Consider the following 26318-nt stretch of genomic DNA (forward strand, 5'->3'; position numbering starts at 1 on the left):
AATGTTTTTTTATGCATTTTCTCCCTTTCCGCTGTTGATATCAACAATCCTACTTCTGATTTTTGTACGAGCAGTTATGCCTTTCGGGCGACAGATTTAAAAAAAAAAAAACAAGAAAAAACAAATGTTTACATCATGAAAATCATTTTATTATCTGTTTCTCTTTCCCTATGCCACTCTTAAAAAAAAAACAGAGAAAAAATACACATGTTTAAATCTGAACACTGAAAAGTTATTTTATGTAAATTACATAGGCAAATAATTGCACTAAAATTGTTTATGGCTCTGTTTTCCACAGTGATGAATCGAGAAGTTTACTCCAAAATGCAGTATAAGGATGAACATACTTTGTAGGATTACCAGCATTGTCAACCAATGGCCTTCTCTCATTGGCCCACTTAAAAATAGAACCTGAAAGGTTGTATATTTCTGGAACTGGTTGCTTCTCTGTTAAATATAGATTAATACAATTATTTCTAAACAACATTTGCAGCAAACTGCTAAACATTATTGTTTTGTAAATAGAAATGCAATCAAGAATTCTTCTTAAACGGAATTTTTTTAAATGATAAAAACTATTTCCTTGTATTAATATCAAATTAATGGTAACTAAAATTCTGGTTTGTTTTAATATGAGTGTAGAGTTATTTATTCTAAGCCTACCCGATTCTTTATAATAATCTTGAAGCTTTTGGACAACCACACTTGATCTGTAGCCCAAAGAACAGTAACTCACTATTGTCGGATTTTGTTTGTCTGAAAAAAAAACCCATTACGGATTTTTAATGAAGTTTAATTGTAAGCACTTTCTGGTCTAAAAAGCATTTAATTATTTGCACTGAGTCTCATTGATTTTATTATTATCCACTTCCTAATCTTTTGATTATCACTTTATCTAAACATGTTTACAAAATAAAACAGATTAAAGCTGTTTACGAGTACACCATTCAAATATTCATTGCCTAAAACAGCCTAGGGAGTCACAATTTTGTACAAATATTAAACTAGTTTCAACTTAGCATAGAATACCTTTTAGTTTCTCGCTACATTTCTGAGCCAAAGGTTCAATGTCTTTATCTTTATAGTCCACTCTTAAGGCGCCATCTAAATGACTAACATCAAATTCTTCTTGCGCCCTTGCATCCTGTTTAATACAAAACATCACAAGTTAAACCTTTAAAATTTATCCCATTTGAACTCATTTAAAAAAAACAGGTTACAATCATCTATACCAGTGGTTCTTAAACCTTTTTTGGAGGTACCGAACCCCACCAGTTTCGTGTGAGCACTCACCGAACCATTGTTAATAATTATATTGTCCGCAGTGACAAAATCCGATCGTGAATCGAATGAGTCGGGTGTGTGTCTTGACCTCCGCCGAACCCTTGAGGGTGACTCACCGAATCCCTAGGGTTTGATCAAACCCAGTTTAAGAACCACTGGCCGATACAATTTAAAAGCTGTTAAAGACTAATATTACCAATATCACAACTGTTCTTTCATTAGGTGTCTTTAACCATTTAGCTAATATTGCTGTTGAAATATTTTTAACTGATGGAAATTTCATTTGAAGAGACTGGATTGTAGATTTCATAAAAAATCCTGGGTTTGAAGTATCACAGTCGCCAGGGTCCGTCATTGTGTTGCTATTTGTTACGCTGTTACTCGGGACTAAAATCTGCTAGAAATAATGATAAAGATGTAACTTAGTGTAAAGTTACTTTGCACACTTTTTCTACTTTTACAAAAACAGACTAATTAAATATATACTTATATTTGAATAATTTACTAAATTATATAACATTTTAATGTACCCGAATATTCATTGAAGTCCACATTAAAAACGGATCTATTATTAGATCGCTACTGCGTGAAACTCAGCAATATACTTTTTATAGGACAGAAAAGAAAGGTAAAAACCATAAAACAAATTTTGTGTGTGATTCTTATGAAATATATATTATTTGTTCGTAATTGGAGTGGGAGTAATGCAATTCGCCTCAACTCCAATGACAGCATGAACCACAACCTAAACCCAACCCCTTGTCCCATACCCCAATCCATCCCCCACTAACACTACACACCCACAACACCACATAGCAAAAAGCAAACGTCACTCCACTAACTCCATGATCCACACCAATTACTCATCCCACAACATACACACGACTCCCCACATACAGTAAATGGAGTAGACCAAACCGCACACCATCCCTCTCCACACCCTAAAGCACACCACCTTACCCCACACGGCACCATGACCCAAACCACACACGCCCCTAACAATATTTAACAACCTGAATTTCAGCAACACAAATTCATAATTGCAAACAACACTACAACCAGCGACATAAAAAAATACATTAAACCCACACTCCACAACCCACATACCCACCCACACATCACAACACTAATCGTAAAATCAACTTACAACCACTAAACCCACATCAGACACACCACTCCCCGTACACCTCCCGCTACACCACTACACACATACACAACACAAAACGGAATAGACCAAATGCCATACCACAACCCAAATTAATTCACTAAAAACCCACCCGGCACGGCACATGAACCACATTCCGAACAAAGCCCAACACCACCTTGTTCCACACCCCAAACCAATCCACCAACATCCCCATTATAATAGATTGACGATAGAAGCATGTGGTTGTATATAAAACGTTTATTGGGTCTAACTACATGATGGTACCAGCAAGAGGAAGGAAGTGGCGAGAGACAACTATTTATATATATGTAAGGGACATCACTCAAGATAACAATATAAATATAATACTAATACAGAAGAGTGAGTTCCCTTGACCTCACAATTATCTCAATCTATTACATCCCTTTACCCTTAGAACACAGTAACACATCTCTCAATAGAACAATTGATAGTATCCTAAAATCACCAATTATATTGTAACATGAACACTATGGTAGATTACATCCTTACAAACAATGCACAATATGCCACAACATAATCAAGATACAAAACAATGATGTCAAAGTCCTTTTGACCTTTAAAATCATAGGTCTAACTTATTTGGGACCTTGATTGTCCTGCTTGACCTTCTCAGTGGCTTTTGATTTGGTGACTCAAGATTCTGACCATCTGGTCTAGGATCTAAATCATTAACTCCAGAATTTACATTTTCTGACTCTAGACAACTTGGTTCACTCATATCAACAGAACTTGGTTGTGGAACAAACTGAGTTGGTGTGAACTGTTCAGATTTGGTGGGATTGACAGATTCACACTTATTATCTGCACAAGTTATTTTTAACTGGTCTGCATGTCTACGGACAATAAGTCCATCATTTGTTTTTACTTTATAAGACACAGGTCCTGTACATTGAACAATTTGACCTGGTATCCATTTTTCCTTTCTCCCATAATTTCTTAGATACACATTATCATTAACTGCAAATTCTCTTTCAATGGATGATTTGTCATGATTTACTTTTTGTGTATGTTGATGTTGGGAAACAGACCTTTGAACAGTTGGATGTAGTAGGTCAAGATGAGTTTTAATTTTCCTACCACATAACAATTCACATGGTGCAACACCTGTTGTTATATGAGGAGTTGTGCGGTATTTGGTTAAGAACCTGTTTACTCTTTCTCTAAGAGAAAACTTGTTACCGGTATTCATTTTTACCATAGCGGTTTTGAATATGCCTACCGCTCTTTCAGCCAAACCATTCCCAGCAGGATGATAGGGGGATGTGGTTATATGCTCAATACCATTTGCCACACAAAACAGTTTAAACTCATGAGCTGTGAAACTAGGCCCATTATCTGAAACAATTTGATCTGGTAATCCATGAGTTGAAAATATTTCCTTCAGTTCTATAATGGTATCATTTGCAGTGATTGTGTTCATGATTTTAACTTCTAACCATTTAGAATGTGAATCAATAATAATTAAGAACATTTTGTTCATAAAAGGTCCTGCGAAATCTATATGTATACGTTTCCATGGTTCGATTGGCCAGTCCCAGTTTTGCAAAGGTGCTGTAGCTGGTTGATTTGAATGTTGTGCACAGCTTGAACAAAGTTTTACATATTTTTCAATATCAGCATCCATATGTGGCCACCAGAACCATGATCTTGCTAGACTCTTCATTTTGGAAGAACCAAGATGAGTATCATGTAAAGTTCTTAAAACTTCTTTTTGTAACATTTTGGGGATAATTACTCTTGACCCCCATAGTATACATCCATCTTCTAGACTTAACTCTGTTTTTCTTATTTTATATGGCTTTAAGTCCTCATTCACTGACTCTTCAGGCCAACCATTTTTACAGTACTCATATACTTTTATTAAGCACTCATCTTTTTGTGTTTCTCTTTTAATATCATTCACATTTATATTGGAGTTATCCATGATAGTGAAGAGAACAAATACATCTTCTGGTACATAGCTCAGGCTTTGGTTTTTTAAAGGTAATCTACTCAGACTATCTGCACTATTCTCAGATCCAGGTTTGTATTTCAATTCATAATTGTATGCGGCTAGTGTGATAGCCCATCTTTGAATTCTTGGTGAGGCATGCTCAGGTAGGGTTTTGTTTTCTCCAAATAAACCTAGCAATGGTTTATGATCTGTAAAGATGGTGAACTTCCTACCAAACAGAAACTTATGAAATTTCTTAACACCAAAAATGATGCCTAAGCCTTCCCTATCTAACTGAGAATAATTTTTCTCAGCCTGGTTCAAAGATCTACTGGCAAAAGCGATGGGTCTGTCACCCTTCTCATCCATGTGGGACAAGACTGCTCCTACACCATCTGGTGAAGCATCACATGTTAATATAAGTCTTTTCCCTGGGTCATAGTGAGTTAGTAAGGTGTCAGAAGACAAAGCCTCTTTTGCTGTATTAAAAGCAGTATCTTGTTGTTTACCCCAGTGCCAAGTTGCATTTTTCTGTAGCAGCTTGTACAGTGGTGATAGTTTACCAGACAGATTCCCTATGAACTTTGCATAGTAATTTATCAAGCCCAAAAAAGCTCTTAGTTGTTGGGTATTTTCAGGTTTGGGTGCTTCTTTAATGGCTTTTGTTTTCTCAGGTTGAGGTCTGATACCTTGCTTGCTTAATATATAACCAAGAAAACTAATTTCTGTCAACATGAATTGACATTTATCTTTGTTTATCTTTAAACCTTTTTCACCAACAATTTTCAATACTTTATCAAGTGTTTTAAGATGTTCAGTGTCATTCTTACCAGTTATGTACACATTGTCAAAGTACACACAAACATTTGGAATGTCCTTAAAAATACTGTCCATGACAGCTTGGAAAATTCCAGGGCTAGATGATATGCCAAAACATAGTCTTTCATATTGGTAGAGTCCTTTATGTGTGTTTATTGTCGTATAGACTTTTGAATCTGGATGCAGTTCTAGTTGAGTGTAAGCATGACTAAAGTCTAATTCAGTGAATTTGTCTCCTGCCAAATTCAAAGAAATTTCCTCAATGTTAGGAATAGGGTACCTATTTAGCTCTATTTGCTTATTCAGTGTAGTTTTATAATCTCCACAAATTCTTATAGAACCATCCTTCTTTAACACTGGCACAATGGGCGTTGCCCAATCGGAATAGTCTACCTTCTTTATGATGCCATTAGATTCCAATCTACTTAGCTCATTTTCAATTTTGTTCCTCATTGCATAAGGTGGAACTCTAGCTTTGCAGTATCTTGGATTTGTGTCTTTAATGCTTATCTTCACTGTTCTATCATTTAGTAAACCTGAATTGCCAAAAACACTTTTATTTTCAGATATTACTTTATCTAGTGAAGTAAGACTAGATTCTTTTCCATTGTTCAATGAACAAATACTCTCCCAATTTAACTTAAGATTACTTAACCAGTTCCTACCTAGTAATGGTGGTCCATTTCCTTCAACCACAAGAAGAGGAAGTTTAACACTTTGACCATTATAATTTACATGAACCATACACTCTCCTATTACCGGAACATTGTCACCTGTGTATGTTGTTAGACACTTGTGACATGGCTGTAGAGGCACTGATCCTCCTGTGACAGCGTCAAAATCTTTCTTTGTTATGACTGTTAGAGATGCTCCAGTGTCAAGTTGGAAGCTGATGCTCTTACCGTTGATATAAACTGGTACATTGATGGGAGCATGACTTATTGATTTCACAGAGAACAGGTTGAAATCCGGCTGCGAATCAGTTTGAGCATTTTCACAGGTAGAGTGGTTCATTGGTTGGGTTAGGTAGTCTTGGTGAGAGTTAACATAGTGCTGCCTTTGGTTGCGGTACTGTCTTGACTGGCTAGATTTAGCAACAGACGAAGACTTTGCAAAGCAGGCCTTGGCAATGTGACCTTGCTCACTGCACTTATAACAAGTTGCAGACTTGAACTTGCACCGATGAGATGCATGGGGACCTTTGCATCGATGACATTTTTGATAATTATTACTAGATTTAGATCTAGGATTTGAACGAGCAGGCTGTTTAGCATAAGTTGGAATGCTCTGATGGGGTTGATGTTTATTGACTAACCTGCTGTTTACTGCATGGATCCCTGAAGGCGTAAGAGATTTCGCCGCATCTGATGACTGCTGGATTGAAGTTGCGAGTTGTATTGCTTTTTCTAATGTGAGATCTGACTCGAGCAGCAACTTTCTTTGAATATCAGGGCTGTTTACACCTGTCACAAACTTTTCACATAGTCTGTCAGACAGCGTTTCTCCAAATTCACAGAATCTACTTAGATGACGTAAAGCAGCAACATATTCTGATATTGACTCGTTTGGTTGACGAGTCCTACTGTCAAATCTAGCTCGACATAGAAACTTTGATGGGGTAGGCGCATGGTGGTCTGTTAGCAATTTGCTCAGCTCGTTAAAGCTCTTGGTAGTTAGACTAGCTGGTGCGCATAAGTCCTTTAGTAGCCTAAATTGTTGAGGCCCTATGACTGTTAACAAAACAGCTCTCTTTTTGGCTTCTATCGTCACGTTGTTTGCTTCAAGGTAAAAGCTTAGCCTATCTAGGTAATCTTGAATGATTTCATCATTCGAATCAAATTCTTTTATTTGGCCATATAGCGCCATTATTCTAGAAATACTTAGCTACTAAGCTCTAGCAAACCTCTTTTTTGCGTAAGTAGGTGCTCTTTCTAGTAGATTTTTATCCTCGTCGCCAGATATAATGGATTGACGATAGAAGCATGTGGTTGTATATAAAACGTTTATTGGGTCTAACTACATGATGGTACCAGCATGAGGAAGGAAGTGGCGAGAGACAACTATTTATATACGAGAAAAATGGCCCGTTGAGGAAGGATACACCGGGCGCTAGGTTGATAGTGCTGTCTCTTTTCTCTAAACTAAAACCAACCCACCCCCCCCCCACACACCACCCCCACCCCCCCCACCCACCCCCCCCACCCCCCCCCCCCCCCCACCCACCCCCACCCCCACCCCCCAAAAAAACATGTCTACCGTCCCATTCAGCGAAATATAATTATATACTTTTTCCAGTGTCCGCCCCCTCCCCGAAAATTCTACCCCCGCCCCCGAAAATTTCAAGTACCCCCACCCCTCTCCGGGGAGGAAAAAGTCTGAAAGAAACACTGGTGTCGCGCTTAGCCACTACGCGAAGAATTGCATTAAAGAAATTGCGAGAAAACCACTTTTTAGATTAGACACATTAATTAGGCGGTAATTTTATTATAGAGTATCGATGAGGAAACCACCCCACCCCACCCCCCCCCCCACCCCACCCACCCCCCACTCCCAAAAAAAACATGTCTACCGTCCCATTCAACGAAATATAATTATATACTTTTTCCAGTGTCCGCCCCCCTCCCCGAAAATTCTACCCCCGCCCCCGAAAATTTCAATTACCCCCACCCCTTTCCGGGGAGGAAAAAGTCTGAAAGAAACACTGGTGTCGCGCTTAGCCACTACCCGAAGAATTGCATTAAAGAAATTGCAAGAAAACCACTTTTGAGATTAGACACATTAATTAGGCGGTAATTTTATTATAGAGTATCGATGAAGAAATTTCTTTTGAGTTGGGGAGGGGGAGGGGCTCAGACGTTCTTACGCGGGGGGTGGGGCTTCGCCCCTACCCGAAGAATTGTATGCAAGAAACTCTTCACGCAAACCACTTAGATTAGACAACATTTCCTCTTTATTCAATGTTTACGCCAGAATCAATGACGTCATTATATTACTGTGAGATTATTTTCAACTCTATGCTAAATGTGTCGACGTCATACTTCGTTTTTCGAATTACTATGCATGTTTTTAAATTGCTTTTCTTTTCTCTAGAGCGTTCTTGTCAGACAGATAGATAGATAGATAGATAGATAGATAGATAGATAGATAGATAGATAGATAGATAGATAGATAGATAGATAGATAGATAGATAGATAGATAGATAGATAGATAGATAGATAGATAGATAGATAGATAGATAGATAGATAGATAGATAGATAGATAGATAGATAGATAGATAGATAGATAGATAGATAGATAGATAGATAGATAGATAGATAGATAGATAGATAGATAGATAGATAGATAGATAGATAGATAGATAGATAGATAGATAGATAGATAGATAGATAGATAGATAGATAGATAGATAGATAGATAGATAGATAGATAGATAGATAGATAGATAGATAGATAGATAGATAGATAGATAGATAGATAGATAGATAGATAGATAGATAGATAGATAGATAGATAGATAGATAGATAGATAGATAGATAGATAGATAGATAGATAGATAGATAGATAGATAGATAGATAGATAGATAGATAGATAGATAGATAGATAGATAGATAGCTAGATAGATAGATAGATAGATAGATAGATAGATAGATAGATAGATAGATAGATAGATAGATAGATAGATAGATAGATAGATAGATAGATAGATAGATAGATAGATAGATAGATAGATAGATAGATAGATAGATAGATAGATAGATAGATAGATAGATAGATAGATAGATAGATAGATAGATAGATAGATAGATAGATAGATAGATAGATAGATAGATAGATAGATAGATAGATAGATAGATAGATAGATAGATAGATAGATAGATAGATAGATAGATAGACAGACAGCGAAACTATTATTATAGATATGTAAGGGACATCACTCAAGATAACAATATAAATATAATACTAATACAGAAGAGTGAGTTCCCTTGACCTCACAATTATCTCAATCTATTACACCCATACTCCTAACTATACTATTCCACACCAAATCCGCAAGCAACACGGCATCCCACACACAATGACTTCCCACACCATACACACTATACATACACCCCACATCCCCACAACACACACGGGGTACAACAAATCCCCAGCACCCCGCTCCATAACTTCAAAAACTCGCCACCCCATCCAACACGAAACACAAAACGTGCTGACTACGCAGCATTGTAAAATTTAATTGTACAAAACGATGATAGGTGCCTGATTGTGAAACAACCTATGATAGTTCTACCAAAAAAAAAGTCAACTTTCTCCAGTACTTACGAAGACAGTGCCTATACGGGCCTGTGGTTGACTACGAGCGTTATATATTAATTTGTATACTCTCTAGAACGACCAATATTGACAACAAAGTAAAACTTTAATAGTATTTCTTTGTCTACTGTGTCTAGGCATTTTATACAATACCAAACACGGTAGCCGGCAAAGTGTAGTATAACCTACCCCGACTTAGTTTCAGTGTTTCTTCCAGACTTTTTTCGGGGGTTGGGGATGAGGCGGACAACAATTTTCGGGGGGGGGGGGGGGACACTGTCAAAAGTATATATTTTCTATATAAATTCCATTTCGTTCGGGGGGGGGGGGGCGGTAGACTTTCTTCGGTGGGGGGGGGGGGTTCTCTCCCATTTAGACTTTTTTTTTTAAATTTGAAACATTTCAAACATGACAATAATTTTATTTTTTGCTTTTTTTCCTTTTAAAAAAAAACATTTTGTTGTTAAACATCACACACTGTGAGAGTGCTTGACATAGCTTATGCGAAGTGTGTAATAAAATGATTGATCGATATATTTTTACTTTGTCTCAAAAATGCCACAAATACTAAATAACGCATTTCTCGTTTTGATGGAATATAATTTATTGAGCTGACCTAAAACTTTAACTCATTACATTTTATCGCCAGTATATTTTTTATAGACTATTTGTTTCGTTAAACGTTATCCTAATTTTTTGAACGAGTTGTTTTTATTGTAATGGGGCGGTGTCTATCTTCTAATTATTTTTATTTAGCTCTCATTTCTCATCAAGTTTAATTTACTTACTAGGTCAATAGTACTTTATGTTTCATTGATTCATTTTAAGGATAAATACCAAGTGATTCTATTATTATTTGCGATGATCGTTCTACCTTTTAAAAAGCTGTTGCGGTGTGGTTTTCCCCAGGAATAATATTATAATACCAAGATATTGGCTGTTCCAAGAGCAACAACTCTGACATCACGAGACTGATAAAAAGTATTAGCGAACCAGGAAAGGCTGTGGCGATCGATGGATTCATGAATCTGGTTGACGTTACGCATATATTTACCCCATCTGACATGGAATTCACTTCCACCATTTTCAATGGATGCCAGACGATGCCTGTTCAGTGCTAGAATAATGGCTAGTGAAGAAATTCAAGCGATTTCTGTCACAGATGTTTATGATCAAGCGGCAGGTATCGCTCACGAATTCGATAAACTTATTCAAAATTATGGAAATGATTCTGTGACTGAGCTGATGCCCAGAGTAATTCGATCACTTGAACAACTGGAAACTTTAGCATCCCGGTATGAGAGAGACCTCGAGGAAATAAATCAGCTGCGATATAAAGTTGAAAAACTTGAGGCAGAAAAAACAGAGAAAGCTCAAGAACGAGCCAAATTTGATCAGGTGATTCAATCTTTCTTTATTGAACTTAATTCTTTAGGCCTACCTTATTTTTCAATATAATAAAGTGTCTTGTGACTATGATCAGCATTTTGTTGTTAATATTCCTGTAAATTAGCAAGCCAATGAGTTCCTAAAATTTAAAATAGTATGCTAGGAGTATTTTTAGTAGTATAGGCCCTATTTAGTCTATTTACTATTTATAATAAGTACCATTCAACTACTGAACTAGGCCAAGAATAATATCAGAGGTCTTTTAAATTTAAAATTAGACTAGGCCTACCAAAGATTTATGCAGGTTAGGCAAATCAATATTACTAAAAACCCTGATATGATTGTTACAATCTATCAACACTGAAGTAATAGTGGATAAGAAATCTCTTTTGATAACATATTCAAGAACTTAAAACTTGAAATTTGGGGAAAATCATGCTAGGGAAGTAAATTCTAAAAATAGCTCGTGATTAAGGCTTAAGGCAGGCTTGAAATATTGTCCTCAAAATAATAAACTATAAATAGCTTCAGTCTTCTTCAGCTTGCTAATCATTACTTTAAACAATAAGCTCTAGTTTCTCCCTGCACACTACCACACTCATTGCCTCATAGTGAAAATGATTCTATTATGAATTCAGTTTCATGTTTTTGAAAGTATTCAGCCTATCTATATCTTATAAAGTAAATAATAATGTAAATTATGGATGCAGTAGGAAACTTAAATCCACCACTGTACTGTATGTAATATGTGGCCCAAATCTGTCAATCAAGTATTTGCATGTGGCACATAGGAGTCTTAGTCTGGACCATTCTAGCAGATTCTAAACTAAAACCAAAGCCATTTTGCATCTTTATTTTAGTTGTCAATGAAACAATTCCAATTTTCAATTTTCACCATATTAGTTTTAGTTATAAATTTAGTTATAAATCATATTTGAATTGGTCACAATAAAAAATATCTTCTCAACTTAAATGTGTTTTAGAATAAAATATGACGTGATTAGCCTACTACACCATTATCTTAATCACATATCAATTTATCACACACTCAAGTGCTTCTGATAAAAAACATGACAAATGATTCAGCATTAGGTTATCTAAGCTTATGTATTTCTCCACTTAATGCCTACTTGGCTATAATTAGTTGACATCTGGCTACCCATGTTGTTTGTTCCCTTTATTAAGACATTGTTTGCTTTTATACCCATTAATTAAAAAAAAAATTTAAATTTGATTATCACTCCTGTGACTAAAAAATTCAAGCCTGTACAGTTACTCTTCTAAGGGTAATTGTTCATTTTTTTACTGTCTTATTAACAAGTCAGTCTCTTCAGTTAATAAACCAGTTACGTTTCTTCTTTAGGGTACTTATGAATACTACTTGATGGATATTTTTTGTCTCTGCTGGTCCACAATAGATCAAGCTGTTTAACTAAAACAAATATCATTGTATGGAATTTTTAATTGCAACAGTATTAAAACTCCTAACATTGTTATGTACTTTACCTATTTTTTTCATAAAGAACCCTGATATTAGTATTTAATAATTGATTGGTATTGATGCCTGTCCACAGACATATTTTAAGCTCTTTTGTGATTGAATGACAAAAGTGGGTATTACACAAAAATATTTTTTTCTACAAATAAACTTTCTGTTATAAAGGATTTTAAAAAATTGCAATCACATTTCTTAGGATTTGGAAGCCATAGAAGAAAATTGGCAGTCAGAAGTGAAAGAACTTCTTGGTGTTGTTAGCAGGCTACAGGAAGAAAACAAACGGTTGAAGGAAAATGCTCGAACAGAGAAGCATGCGGTTGTTGCTGAGTTTACAGCCAAACGACAAGGTTGTGGTTTTGACACTTTTGATTATTCTATTCTGTTGATTATTCTATTCTTATTCTTCACCTTTTTCAAGTCCCATTAATAGACCATTCGCTAAACCCTTCCATGCTTTTATGTCCTTTGCTGTTTTTCCCATTTCTCTCCCACCTATTCTGATCACTTTTGTGTCTGATTAAATATACAAATATATTTCATTTGGAATAGTATCGTAGTTTACAAGCTCTGTTATTTTTAATGATACCAGGTGTCTGAAATTCAGTTCATTATTGTTTTTTCTCTTTATTTGTTTGCTAAAATACACCCATTATCCTCTCAAATGAAATCTATAATATAATTATCCGTCATCGCTATAGATTTTGGGACTATAAAAGTAAGCTACGCACCATGCTGTGCTTTTCAGTGCACCGCAGTGTCTTATTATAAGTATTAGAGTAGGGTTTGTTTATATAGCGGCATAGAGCTATTTTATAATTTCCACTGTTTGTACAATTTTGCATAACGTAAAGAGAATATTAAATACACGCACACTGCTAAAAGGTATTAAAAGGATCAATGTCAAATATTATTTTCTTTTTTATGCCTTGAAAAAGTGGAAGCATTTTAATAACCTTATAACAGTAGGCTAGAAAAATCAAATAAATTTAACTCTTTTTAAGACAAGGGAGGTAATTTAAAAATAAATTAAACTCACGCTAATAAAAAAAAAATGTGAATGCAAATCTACGGACCTTTTAGAAGGAATTAGTGTTGCAATAATATAATTAGCAAAATGTGAATGCAAATTGTGCGGATGCGGATTGTTAGAAAATTATAATTAGCATGGATTGATAAAAGGCAATCTTTTATTTATTTCATTCACTGAATTTACTGTTAACTACATATAATTTTTAAATAACTATTCTGCAATATTATAGGCGCGTCATCACGTTCATTGGGTGGATGGTGCGCAATTGTTTTAGTTATGAAACTATTGTAAATTTTTAAAATTTAAAGTACTGGGGAAAAAATGCGTGAATTGGTAAAGTGATATATGGTAGGTAAAACACGGATATTTTAAATACTGCCTATTATTTATACTGTTTACTAATTATTATTCTATCTTTCGGTTTGAGGACAAGCTAGGGGTTTTATAGGAGAGGCGTAGCGAGGGGAGGGCATATGTCCCCGGGTGCCGACCTTAGGGGGCGCCAAAGTGGGTTGGAAAAAATGTGCGAGGGGGGGGGGGTGGAAATCGAAAGATTTAGGGAGGGGGGGGGGGAAGGGGTGCAAATCGAAAGTTTGAGGGGGGTGCAAATCACCGGAAAGGGCGCGATTTGGCGCTACGGGCTAGACTGTGAGCAATATGCCTGTATGATTGCATTTAAATTGTGACTATGTTATGAGTGTTGTGTTTGTTTGTTCGTTTTTTTTTTTTTTTTTTTTTTTTTTTTGCGTTCGTTTGTGTTGTGTTTAGTTTTGTTCTGTTCCCAAGTTGGTACATTTTAAAAAGATTTACCGTGGCGGAGCACGGGATGCAGCTAGTTAAATATAATCAGGTATTTGATCATAAAATTTTTTTTACATGTATAGAAACTGAAGAAGAGGAGATCAAAGTCTTGACAAAATTGAAAGAAACAGTAGACAAACAAAGGGAGGAAATCAGAACAATGAAAAGAGAACTAAGTCAAAAAGGAGTTGATTGTGATGCTGTAAGAAAAATGTGTTTAGTTTATTTATTATATTACAAATATAAATGTAATATATCATTATTAAAAATCTTTGATCATTATTTTTATGTGGCATATAAATAGAATATAAGTACAGTTAAAATAGCACAGGTTGTATTATTGATAGAAGGCAATTAAGTATTCCATAATTTCATGTAAAAAAAAACATTCGTAGCTCCAAGCTCAGCTTGAACGAATTGCTAAAGTCAATGCAGACTTGAGGCGCAAGAACACAAGCCACAAGAAACAAGCCAGGGTTTTGTTGGAGGAGAAAGTGGATCTGGAGTCACAGCTGCACACTAAAGACGCAGAGGTGGAGCACATAAAGAAACTCATGGTGGAGCAGGAGAAGTATGATGAGCAGCGAGCGGCTGTTAAAGCCGTGGTGGAGGCCAGTAAAAGTATTGAGGAAGAAGAGGAGGTTAGTGTCATCATCTGAGTCAGCTATTTATTTAAATTGATCAACTGTATTATAATCAAGACTTCTCACCAGGTGTTTATTAATTCATGTTGAAGAAATCTGTAACAGCCCAAGTAAATTACAAAGTTTTAGCATTGGTAAATTTAATCATGGATTTCATTAAAAAAAATTTAAATCTTTGAAGCAACGTGAAGCCGCTGACGGTGAACCGATTCAACAACAGATTGTCAAAGCCACAACCGTCACCTCCTCAACAGAAACAGATGTCTCCCATGTGTTAAGTCCAGGTAGTCCAACCTCAGGGTTTGACCTTGAAGGTAAACTGGTCATAGATCTTAAAGATCCTAACAGGCCCAGGTTTACCTTACAAGAATTGAGACAGGTTTGTCTGCACTTAAACCTTTTTCATTTTTTCTTTTATTGAAAATGTTTAGCGCTATCACACATTAGAAAATACATTGAGTACACATTAAACCTATTGAGGTTTAAACATATCTGATTTGGGTTTTTTAAAATAATGTTCTGTATTGAGCATCTAAGCTATTTTAAAAAAATGGTAAGATTGTTTTTGACTGGTCAGGTTTTAATGGAGAGAAATGAACTGAAGACAAGACTTATAGAAGTGGAGGATGAACTGGCGCATTACAAGCCCAGGTAAACTATACCAGTGTTGTAAATACTATGTTGTTTTATTTGATTGCGAAGCTGATTATATTTCAGTGTTACTCTCTCAATTTTGTCCCTTCTGCCACAATAAATATTTGGTCTCTATTGTATTCTAAGTGAATGAAAACATCAAAACATTGCTTGATTTAAAAAAGAATTTTTTTATAAGAATAAATCTAATGTACTGTGGATTAAAATGTGTAATTTAAAGTCTTAGATGCTTATTCGTGGCACTGAACAGCTCTACAATTGTAAATAACAAACATGTTTAAATTCTTTTCGGTTTTAGATTATTAATTTTTTAAAATTTTTATTGATTTTTTTTATACTAATCTTATATAACCATAAATAGTAGTTCAGCTAGAATAATTTTTTCTAGATCATGCTAATCTTTGCTGCATTGTCTTGTTTGGCTCATGAAAGTATTTTTGCTATTAACTGCTACACTCTATAACCTGTTGTTGTTGGGTTTTCTTGTTATATGAACCACATAATTTTAAAATAATTTTTTTTCTATTAGAACACTCCTGTTTTTTTTTTTAAAATTTTGACAGGTAGATATCCTTTATTTGGAACAGTAAACTGTTTCCTATATTGATTACAAGTGGGTCCTATTTTGGAATGGAAATTACATTAAATGACAATAGTTCATTAAAAAAACTTGATTTTTTAATATTTTTAACCAGAGAGTTGTACGTTATATTTTTTTATGTTTGGAAGATGTGATATTACATTTCAGATGTCTTAAGACATGTCCGTCCACATTTTATTTTGAAAATCCTGTGTTAGGTTTTTACATTTTTACAGAACAAAGCTTATTGAAATTAGTTGTTTCAGCTTTTATGTTTTATGTGTTGCCAACATATAATCTTCTGTGCTTGTCTCCTCAGCATGTATGTATTTTGTCTAAAACCATTTGTGTTTTTTTTTTCTTTTTCTTCAATTTTCTCTGGTTCACTTCTACCCCATCATGTACTGAATATCAGAGAGGACCCTAATGCCCAACCTGATGGAAAAGATGAAGATGAGTAAGTGTTTTGTTTTTAATAAACTAAAAAGTGTGATCTCCTGACTACAAAGAGTGGTTCAGTGTTAAGAGGATGAGTACCCTGAATTGAATTCAGCAATACTGAAATTTTTTTTTTCATTGTCTGATTAATTTTAATACACTCCAAATTGAGCATACAAATAACATCAATTATAAATTGTCTTTATTTCTATTTAAAACAAAAATGAAAGTAGCTTAACTATTCTGTAACTTATATTCGAACAGATCAAAGAAAAAACGCTCTAAAAAACTAAACCCATTTTCAGTGAGTTTTAGGTACAAAGGATTTTCCATATACATTTATTTTTTCACACTTATCTCCCTTCTTGTGGAACTTGAAGTGGTTATTTTGTTTGTGGTGTTTGCTATTGAAGTCATTATTGGTGATATTTTGCTTTTTGGGGTTACTTGTGCATTTTAAAAATATACCTCTTTTTTTTTGTAACATGCTATTAATTTTTTTTTTAAATTAATCTCAAATAACCCTTTAATCATAACTGGTTTGGTTATGAACATTATTAGCTTTTAAAATTTTAAAAAACTTTTAGCTTTGTTTTAGAATAAATAGATTTTTTTGCTTTCCCATATGTTCTATTTGATGTTCAGAAAAAGCTGAAGATCAATAGAAATATGAAATGCTCTTATCTGGAGTAGGTTTGTTGACTTGAAGCTGATTGGTTAAAAATGATCTTATGCTTATTTTCTTTTATAAACTAACAATATATATATATATTTATAATATTGAACATCAACATATTGTTTAGTAAATTAAAATAACATCGAACTATTGTTAGTGTTAAGCCAGTTTAGTCATATAATATACTAAACCAGGCTTTGTCTATTATCAAGGTCATTTTTATTTTTGGGAGCACATTGCTTGTTGATAGTTTTCAATTTCTTTTAATTTCTTCAGTATGAGTTACTCGCCCTTTCTTCTAAGGGCACTTCAAGTAAGCTATCCAAATACTCACCATTTTTAAGCACATATGAGGAGATGGGGAGAGTCAGTTTGGTGGGTGGGTGATGTAGGGTCTCTATTTATCTACAACAGGGGTCTCCAAACTTTTCAGTCTGAGGGCCGCATTAACTATCAAATTTCAGTTCGGGGGCCAGTTTCTTCCAGGAATGTCTTTAATTTTTCTGGGCAAAGTTCCTCGGCCATCACCAACAAACGTTTTTTCCGTGGACAAAAAGATCTCCGCGGGCCGGATGAGAGTACATCGCGGGCCGCATCCGGCCCACGTGCCGTAGTTTGGAGACCCCTGATCTACAAGATTCACCACACAGCTGACTGGAAAATTCTGGTCCTGTGTGGTTGTTCCATCTGATCTTGTGCTCGTCTAGTTGTCAGGACAGTAAATGAAATTTTTCAAGCGTATTCTTCAAGTTTTCAAGAGCTTCATGTTCTGGTAGCTGATGTCTATTTATATCCATGTCTGGAGAGTGGATAGATCCATTACATTCTCTCTTCAACTTTTTGGTATCATTGCCGTACATGACCACAAACACTTGTATTATTTTTTCCTCATATCTATCTTTTTTGTCTCTTGATCAAAATTTTGCACAGTTATTATTTTTTTAAAATTGGTATTTATTTTCTGTGAAAAGGTTGCTACTACATCTTTTATTTTCCTTAACTTTCTTATTTTACTTTTTTAAAAATTTGTCATGACAAATTTTATGTATAATTATTGAGAACATGAGTAGATATATTGTATATATACTTGGAGTAGCTAAGAGTATCATAACAATTCTGTATAAAATTGTCTTTTGTTGTGTTTACAGAAGATCTTCCTACACCGGTGAGGAAGTTTTGGTCTATGGGCCAATCAATAAAGAGCCTGATGAAAAAACTGGAGTTAAGCGAGAATCTGGAATAAGAAAATTGTAAGTACTTTGTTTTGCTTTTGTTTTGAGTTTACAAGGGGAATAAAGATAAAATTTTTTATAGTAGCACTTTTTCAGCCTAAAAGGTTATCTTATTTGTTATTTGTTGTTCTGTTCTTAGTGCATCCAGTTTTAGCAAACGGTAACACAAACAAGTGCATTATGTTTTAGAAAGCAGTAATGAAACTAATTGTATTAAATTTAGAAAGGATTAACACACATAATTAAGTGCATCCAGTTTGAGCAAGCGGTAACACAGATAAGTGCATTATGTTTTAGAAAGCAGTAATGCAACTAACTGCATCAAATTTAACAAGGATTAACACACACATAATTAAGTGCATCCAGTTTTAGCAAGACTTGAAATAAAAATACCAATTTGATTGCACTCTAGCTGAATCATTTGTTACAAGTAAAATTATTTCTTTATCACTAAAAATATTTTTAGATTTTTAATTTTGCTATTCCAAGAACTAAATATTGTGTTCTAGAAATAACATAAACTTTTTTGTTGTTTTTCTTAAAAGATATTTTTGTAGAAAATATTATTTCTTTATATCTAGAAATTGACATATATACTGTATAATGTAAACTTGTTCAACTTTGTACACGTATTTGTCTATTGTAAAGTCCACTTTATTTAATAAAAGGGAATGATTTCAGCTACTTTGTTAAGTTAGAGCTTTGTTAACCCTTGGAATTATTTGATTCTTTGAATAAATTTCAGAGCAGAATTTTTTAATTGATTTGTTTGTAGCTGAGCTTTATTTCCTTTGGGTAGGATTGTCCAGAAACTCACCAAAGTGGGTGTCCTCTGACCTTTTAAGACCTGTTAGCTTCTTTTGCTTATTCTTTTGGAAGTGCAGCTTTATAAAATGGCTTCCTCTAGAGAAATTTGATGCATGACAAAAATAATCAACTAACTTTGTCTAAACAAAATGTAGCTCTTATGAGAAGAAACAGCAAATATTCATTGGGATTACAGAAATATTTCAACGGTAACATTTTTCATTAAGAAAGAGCGAAGTTTAGTGCTCGCTTCAGTTCAGCTTCACTGTTTTTATATGAGATCAGTTTTTATTTTATTTTTCTAATTGCATTTCTGCATGCTTTTATCAGAGCTACGTTTTAGCAGGTTTTTATTTGCTTTTTGCTCTACCAAGTTGTAGCTACCAGAGTGATAAGTCTTAACTTCCTGTTTATTTTCATACCTCTTTAGTTTAGAAGTTATCAACAGCTATCTTGGGGCTGAAATCGTAGAAGTAGAAATCCTTTGGTGCTGTTTTTTTTTAAAAATAGGTCAGGGATAATGAAACCTTCTGTTAATGTATACTAACCAGTTGTATCCTTGGTCAGGGTTATTACAAAACTGCTGTGCCTGTCTGTGTTTAAAGTAATTTAATGTTTATTCTCATGGCAAATTATATTGAACCATCATAACTTTTCTACTTGACTCTCCTTACCCCACCACCATCTTTAGCTTTCAGCAACTTCTTGACAATCTGCCTATCCAGCTGGATATATGACTGAAATGAGCCTAGACGTATGGACATTCACGTCATTCTGTGTCTTTGTCTAGTCTGTTGCCTTTATTTTTACTTAGGTCTTGACATTTCAATGAAATTTTGTTTTCTTGCTTTTTGTTTTGTAAACGCATGGTTAATGTTTTTACTATAAAACTTTTAAAATTCCATTTACCATAATGTAATTAATTTCCAAACAGTACGTGGACCTACATTTTTATTTATTTATTTTTAAATTCAAGAAAAAGTGAATATAGTAATTAACTTTTCTAAGTAGGCAGCAAGTTTCTAAAATTCTAAATTTTCTAATGTTTTCTTACAAATCAAACTGTATTTTTAAAAATTTGGTACTCTTTTTAAAAATTTTGTATTGGAAAATGATAGAAAATGTTCAAATTTCATTGATAATGTAAAATCTCTTTTGTATCCTAATTGTTGATGTGCATGTACCATCATTTCCATATCTTTTCCCAGTCATGGTTATAGTTTAGCTGATGTCAGTGTTGCAGTTGCCTGTTGCAATTGGTTTTTTTTTTAAAAATCCTTTTCCATAATGATAGTTTTATTTTTAGCTAGTTTTTAACAATGCTTTGGATCATTTTCCACAATAGTTTGTTTATCATTTCACAATTGTCTTTTAATATATTTAGACCAGTTTGGGTTGCTATTTGTAAAAAAATTGTTCAACTGCTATAATTTCTCAGAAGTTGTGATGTGCTGACTTTGTTCTTGATTTCTCATTCCTGTTATGATGTTTGAAATGTTCTTACAAAATACCAGCTTTCCAAAGTTCTTTCCAACAAATTCAAACTTGATCTGAATTTCTTTAAACATTGATTTGTTATTTGCATCCTGTGTTAAGTCTCCAATTCGATTTCTCATTGCTAAAATGATAGTGTTCTAATTACTGAGTTTTTATTCTAATGTGCATATTTCTAGCTTATTGGCATGCTCTAGTTTTTATTTGGTTGGTTTTGTTCTGTGCTCATGTTTTGGTTGGACCATGGGCCCAGTGTGCTGCTTTAAGATATTTTTAGCATGATCTCCTGCCATCCGGACTCAGCTGAGAACAACTGGCTGTTTGTTTGTCGTTTCGCTGCCTAGAAAACACGCTGCCACTGCTCTTGTGTTTGTTTACTGTGCTGTGCCATCTTCCTTTATTATTTCTTGCTTTTTGTGTGTCGTTCGCAGATTTCTGCGTTTCTTAGAGGCGGGCTTAGACACACTTTTGGGTTCCGATGTAGATGAAGAGGAAGAAGAAGAAAATTCTGAGCTTCCAATGTACAGCATAAACCGCTGTGCCAAACCTTTGCCATATGGCATGAAGGAAACTAAGTTTTAGTTTTGATCTGGGGAGGTACGCTCTCGTGCCTGTTTGCATTCCTCTACCTTCAATTTATTTTTAGTTTGCCCTTTGTTTTCAACCAACTTTTTTTTTCCTTTTGTTTCAACTCAGCATGAAGTTTTTTGTTAGTTCTTACTCTGTCATATACAGTATATATAGATAGGTTTTTTTTTGTATCTGCATTTATAATCTTCAAAAAATATTTGGAAAACTATTCAGCACATTGCAAAGTTTTACCTATACTTGTATTTAGTGTTTTTGTTGACCAATAGTGAACCCTTTACCTGTCTCATTTTCATACAAATATACAGAGTTACTCAGTTATATACCTCTAAATCTTGTTTATACATTTGCCTTAAAACCGCAGGATCTGCACTATGATTACATTCTGTTTTTAACTATCTTTTTGCTTAAGCATCTTCATTTTGCACCTACAAATTTATGGTGAAATTTACATGTAAATTTATGGTGGAGGTCTTGTACCCTTACAAGGGACACAACCAGTAAAGAGAAAAATCAGTCCAATGAAGTACTAGATAATAATTGCTGTAAAACCTATACCAAGTTCTATATAAAAGTACACAAAACCATATTATTCAAATTATGAGTAGCGTTTCTTTCACGCCTTCTTGTACAGCATAACATTTATTGAGAGGACTTTTGTGTTTTGACTAACAAGTAAATGTTCTAAAGACAACAGTATGCATGAATGTCATTCATAATGAAAGTAGCTAATGTCATATATTGTATGTGTAGTAATAACTTTTCCCCCTTGTATTAACAGAACAGTGTCTATTCATTTGTCTAAATAGTGCTAAATGGCATTCTAGAGTTTTTTTTCTTGTACTTTGCCAGGTATTCTTTCCATTTTGATGCTTAATGTCTTGAGTTTTTTTATGCATCAGTATTGTTCTAGCTTCATACGGTCTTTATTGCACATATTCCTTTAGGCTACTAATTCAAATTTTTTACACTGTATTTTGAAGCTTCAAGGACTGTATTATGCTTATCATTTTATTGCTAGCTTTCACCTGCTTTTTTAAGAAATTAGTATATCAAAAATATAGTTTCATTTAATAATTCTCTACAAAATCAAAATGCAAAGATAAGTTTGGATTGATTCATGATTATGTTTTAAATGTTCAGACATTTTTTATAAAAATTGAAGATCTAACTATAATGTTCTTCTTAGAAGAGCATGTTGTACCTTATTTTTATCAACAACCAGCATTTCAGGAAGGTTTTTTTCTTGTATTTTAAATATACACCACAGAGGTACTTGGTACTAAATTAAAAAAAAAAAACATTTTCCCTTTTACTTTTTACTATCAGTATAATCTTTTGAAAAGGTTAATACATTTTTTTGGGCTTCTTTATTTTCAGTTTTGGTTTTTTGTTTTCGGATGGTTCGAACCCGGAGAAGAGTGCGCAGCGGAGGAAGAATACATTCAGACCATAAACCCTTGTGTCTGCCAAGCAGCATCCAGACATTCCCAGTTATTTTCTTCCAGAGAGTTCAATACGGGTCACCTGACAGAGAGATCATTTTTAACCAATCACACACATCACGGTACAGATTCGCATTTGGATCAAAACAGCGATAGTGATAGCAGCTCATCAGCTCACTTGTTAGAGTTAAGTTTTCCTGTTGCTATGTGGGAAGCTCCAGACCTTTAATTGATTCTGTAGAGTGGAGAGGTAGCCGTCTGGCATCATCTGAAATCATGGGATGGATAGAGGGGTAGATGTGCATGATGTAAATGCTACTTCAAGCTGAACTTGGTTCCTGATATCCTGTGCCAGTTGCCAAAACTTTCCTCTCGGTCTTTAGTTAAATAGTCTGCTCAAATCATTCCTAACAAAAACATAATCATAACATTTGTTTGAGGGCATATGAATTTAAATTTTTTTTAAAGAATTATTTTAAAATCTTATTCATAAAAAAATTGTTAATCACACAACTATTGTAAATATTGTTGAGTGTTTAACTTAACATTTTATTTCAAGAATTGAAGATAATGATCACTATCTGTTCAAATGAATCAATCACAAAGCAAACACTGTATACTAAATAATTTTAATAACTTGAACATTTGTTTAAAATTAAGAATCATGAAAATAAGAAATTAAAAAAATGATGTTCTTAATTTTAAATTAAAGCAACGGTTATGAAGGTAGTCACAATTCACACAACATAAGCTGTTTAGGTATATATTTTGGGCTTAAATTGGGTTGAACATACATAATTACTAGTACTTAAAAAGTTCCGTCTATAATTCTCTAGTCAATTTTTAACAAATAGAAATGTTCTACAGCAAATCACGATTTTGAAATGATTTAATAATTTACATAATTTTCTTACAAATTCTCTCCGCTCATTAATTAATTAATTAGAAATTGTATCTCTATTAAAATTTGCGTTATGGAGATTCTTTTTTTTAAAAATAAATCTGAAAGAAATAAACATAATTTTGGTTAATAATTAAATCACAATGCATTGTTTACTTAATTAAACTGTGCTTGATAGTGTTTGAATTTACAGGAATCTGTCATTCTGAAGATTAAAATAGACTAATCAAAATTTACTATACAGATTTGTCAAATCAAAGCTATTGCTTATAAAAATTATTTTAAAATAAGTCCTGGTATGGGTTTTTTAACAAGTGATTCAGTATCAATTGTACATAATTTTTAAAATCGAACAATGGATGTTAAGAAAGGGAAACATGAATGTTTTTTTCCTCCGCTTAAAGAATACCCTGTTATGTATGTTAAATTATTTTTTAAAAAGATGAAATTTACACATCACTGCTTCCCAAACTTTTTGAAACAGCCGGAAAATACAGTAATGAAAGTATGGATAAAGAGCTGTATTGAGAAGTTAGCAAATTTGTTTGCAGATTTGTTGAAACTGTAAACAACAGTTTGGGAATCATGGACAATTGTTTCAGCTCTGTATCTAATGTTGTGATGGTCCAGTCTCAGCAGTTATTGCTTTTAATATTTATTATGCATATGCAGTTGTTTTTTTTTCTTTCAAAATATGTATTGACTATTTTGAAGATGTTTTTTTAACTTGAGTTTGATAACTTATTTTGTACGGCAAATTGTGTGAACAAATGTGAGCATTCTATAAGGAATGTAAAAACTGTTTTTAAAAGTGATGTTTTCTGTGTTTAGCTGATGCTGTCTAGATTCTTTTCTTTGATCACTAAGTGTCATCAAATTTTCAACAAAAAATTTTTTTCCCAAAAACATTTTTTTTTCTGTATATTTAAAAAAAATGTAAGTAAAAATGTATGTTTATCAAAGCTAAAAGCAGTTTTAATGTTTTGAAAGTATTTTTGTTTTTTAATGTAGTTGATCAGAGAAGCATTTAATGTGAATTTAGTTTTTTATCTTTATCTGGCCAGATTTTTGCATTTTTTTTATTTTTAATACTGTTATAGAACTATTTTCATCTACAAACCTTTAATTTGCATAATGCTTATCCTAAAGTGTCATAATATACAGCCCATTAATGAGCTTCAATAGGAACAATACACTCATTTGTATTTTTTTTTTTTTTTGCAATAAAGGCCAAATTGTAAAAAATGTTTTTAAATACATGATTTTAATTTTTTTTTATATTGTAATATTTTAAATATTTGGTTTTAATTGTCCTTTGTTAACACAGTTATCTTATAAATTGTTTTTAAAATTTAGTAAAATAACTTAGCAAACATTTTACTCCTATTTTCTACTACATAGCATGATTAATGTTTCAAAAAAATTTTTTTCATTTTCCGACTGCTAAAAATAATACTGATAAAAATTCAATTTTTCTTGATAAAATTGATCCACCAATACTAGTTCAGATTCTCTAATGCCTCAGTCCCACCAGTCAACTCATAACCCTCAACTAAGACTGTTATTTCCTATTTAATTTCAGAAATCTCATCACCAAAAAAATTATAGTATTATAGCTATTAAAAATCCTTTATTGTTGGCTTTTCTGTTATCAAATTCACGTTAAAATTAGCTTTTTTTTGCTTGAAAATGAACATGCTTGTGTTGATGTAATGTTTGTTTCATGTGAAATAAAAATCGTGGCTGTGAACTGGCAACTGCTGGTCAGGTTGATCTTATTGTTTAAAACAGCATTTGATTGTTTTATGTACATTTTTTTAAAGCCATAATTTGTTTCTCACACTTGTTTTTGTCCCCTCTTTCTCACCATTGCCATATGCCAGTTAAAACTTATGTAGACATGTAAATTTTATCTGGTTGCTCAAAAAGTTTTTTTTTTATAACACATAAAAAAACAGTCAATGGATAGGAAAAACATACAGTGGCTTAATATAAAAATTTGTTTTGGGAAAATATATTTGCTATGGTTCTATTTAATTTTAGCTATCATTTTATTTATTTTAGCAATCATGTTCTATTCCTTGCGATAAGTATAAAAAATGTGGATACACTTTTACCTCATAATGTGAGGGGTTTAGTTTTTACTTTGAAAGCCATCCCTAAAAATATAAAATATTTTAATACAAATCCTCTGTGGCTTTGGGCAAGAGTGTGGAGTTTTTGGAAAGTTGTGAACATTTTTACTTATGAGGTTTGTTTGTAATAAATTTTATTCAAGTGTGCTGGTGTAATTAAGCACATAACTATATTAATAGCAGGTTTTTCTCTTCCCATAATGCCATAATGTGGTTTTTATATTTCTGAAAAAATAATGTACTCTTTCTTTGGGTTTCAAAATTTTTGTCAATCCTTAAAACATAAGCTACTTGTAGCAATTTGACACTTGGTAATATCTATTATTTTATACGTTGTATTTTTTAATATACATAGACATTTCATAATAGTGGTGATAAAAATATAGCCATATTATACAGTTTTGTGCCATTTTCAAGTGGACAAAGTGCTAAAAATAAACTATTTTGTAAAAATTGTGAATGA

The 26318-nt window shown here is 33.4% G+C and overlaps 2 protein-coding genes across 14 annotated transcripts; one reads left to right on the forward strand and one right to left on the reverse strand.

Moving 5' to 3' along the window:
* Nucleotides 1-158: 158 nt before the first annotated feature.
* LOC131935122 (uncharacterized) lies at nucleotides 159-10572 on the reverse strand. 5 transcript variants are annotated; one of them, XM_059291493.1, is made up of 5 exons: nucleotides 10470-10572; nucleotides 1481-1681; nucleotides 1030-1144; nucleotides 664-756; nucleotides 159-447 (listed from the first exon to the last, which is right to left on the reverse strand). In XM_059291493.1, the coding sequence occupies exons 2-5, from the start codon at nucleotides 1637-1639 to the stop codon at nucleotides 278-280; spliced, it is 537 nt and encodes a 178-aa protein (XP_059147476.1). In that variant the 5' UTR covers nucleotides 1640-1681; nucleotides 10470-10572; the 3' UTR covers nucleotides 159-277. The 5 variants fall into 5 exon arrangements, with proteins under 5 accessions (XP_059147476.1, XP_059147452.1, XP_059147463.1 ...); XM_059291469.1 differs by having other exon boundaries at nucleotides 1481-1678; nucleotides 10418-10505; XM_059291480.1 differs by having other exon boundaries at nucleotides 10418-10503.
* LOC131935082 (RILP-like protein 1) lies at nucleotides 10490-26311 on the forward strand. Of its 9 annotated transcripts, none has more exons than XM_059291377.1 (11): nucleotides 10490-10941; nucleotides 12627-12777; nucleotides 14345-14463; nucleotides 14657-14902; nucleotides 15087-15284; nucleotides 15483-15556; nucleotides 16555-16596; nucleotides 16842-16892; nucleotides 18402-18503; nucleotides 21218-21383; nucleotides 22755-22826. In XM_059291377.1, the coding sequence occupies exons 1-10, from the start codon at nucleotides 10633-10635 to the stop codon at nucleotides 21366-21368; spliced, it is 1443 nt and encodes a 480-aa protein (XP_059147360.1). In that variant the 5' UTR covers nucleotides 10490-10632; the 3' UTR covers nucleotides 21369-21383; nucleotides 22755-22826. The 9 variants fall into 9 exon arrangements, with proteins under 9 accessions (XP_059147360.1, XP_059147369.1, XP_059147414.1 ...); XM_059291386.1 differs by lacking the exon at nucleotides 21218-21383 and adding an exon at nucleotides 19448-19501 and having other exon boundaries at nucleotides 10492-10941; nucleotides 22755-26311; XM_059291431.1 differs by lacking the exon at nucleotides 21218-21383 and adding an exon at nucleotides 19984-20046 and having other exon boundaries at nucleotides 10492-10941; nucleotides 22755-26311.
* The last annotated feature ends 7 nt before the right edge of the window (nucleotides 26312-26318 follow it).

This window comes from Physella acuta, unplaced genomic scaffold (genome assembly GCF_028476545.2).
Source record: "Physella acuta isolate Inbredline_101_S28 unplaced genomic scaffold, ASM2847654v3 ptg000012l, whole genome shotgun sequence".
NCBI classification, from domain to species: Eukaryota; Metazoa; Mollusca; class Gastropoda; family Physidae; genus Physella; species Physella acuta.

Excerpts from the sequence above, each read along its gene's own strand:
- LOC131935122 (XM_059291493.1), bottom strand. The coding sequence starts at position 1,639 with ATGACGGACCCTGGCGACTGTGATACTTCAAACCCAGGATTTTTTATG. Across the intron at positions 1,145-1,480 it reads AAAGAACAGTTGTGATATTG|GATGCAAGGGCGCAAGAAGA; the intron begins GTAATATTAGTC and ends TGTATTAAACAG. Across the intron at positions 448-663 it reads AGATTATTATAAAGAATCGG|AGAAGCAACCAGTTCCAGAA; the intron begins GTAGGCTTAGAA and ends TATATTTAACAG.
- LOC131935082 (XM_059291377.1), top strand. The coding sequence starts at position 10,633 with ATGGATGCCAGACGATGCCTGTTCAGTGCTAGAATAATGGCTAGTGAA. Across the intron at positions 14,903-15,086 it reads GTATTGAGGAAGAAGAGGAG|CAACGTGAAGCCGCTGACGG; the intron begins GTTAGTGTCATC and ends AAATCTTTGAAG. Across the intron at positions 15,285-15,482 it reads CCTTACAAGAATTGAGACAG|GTTTTAATGGAGAGAAATGA; the intron begins GTTTGTCTGCAC and ends TTGACTGGTCAG.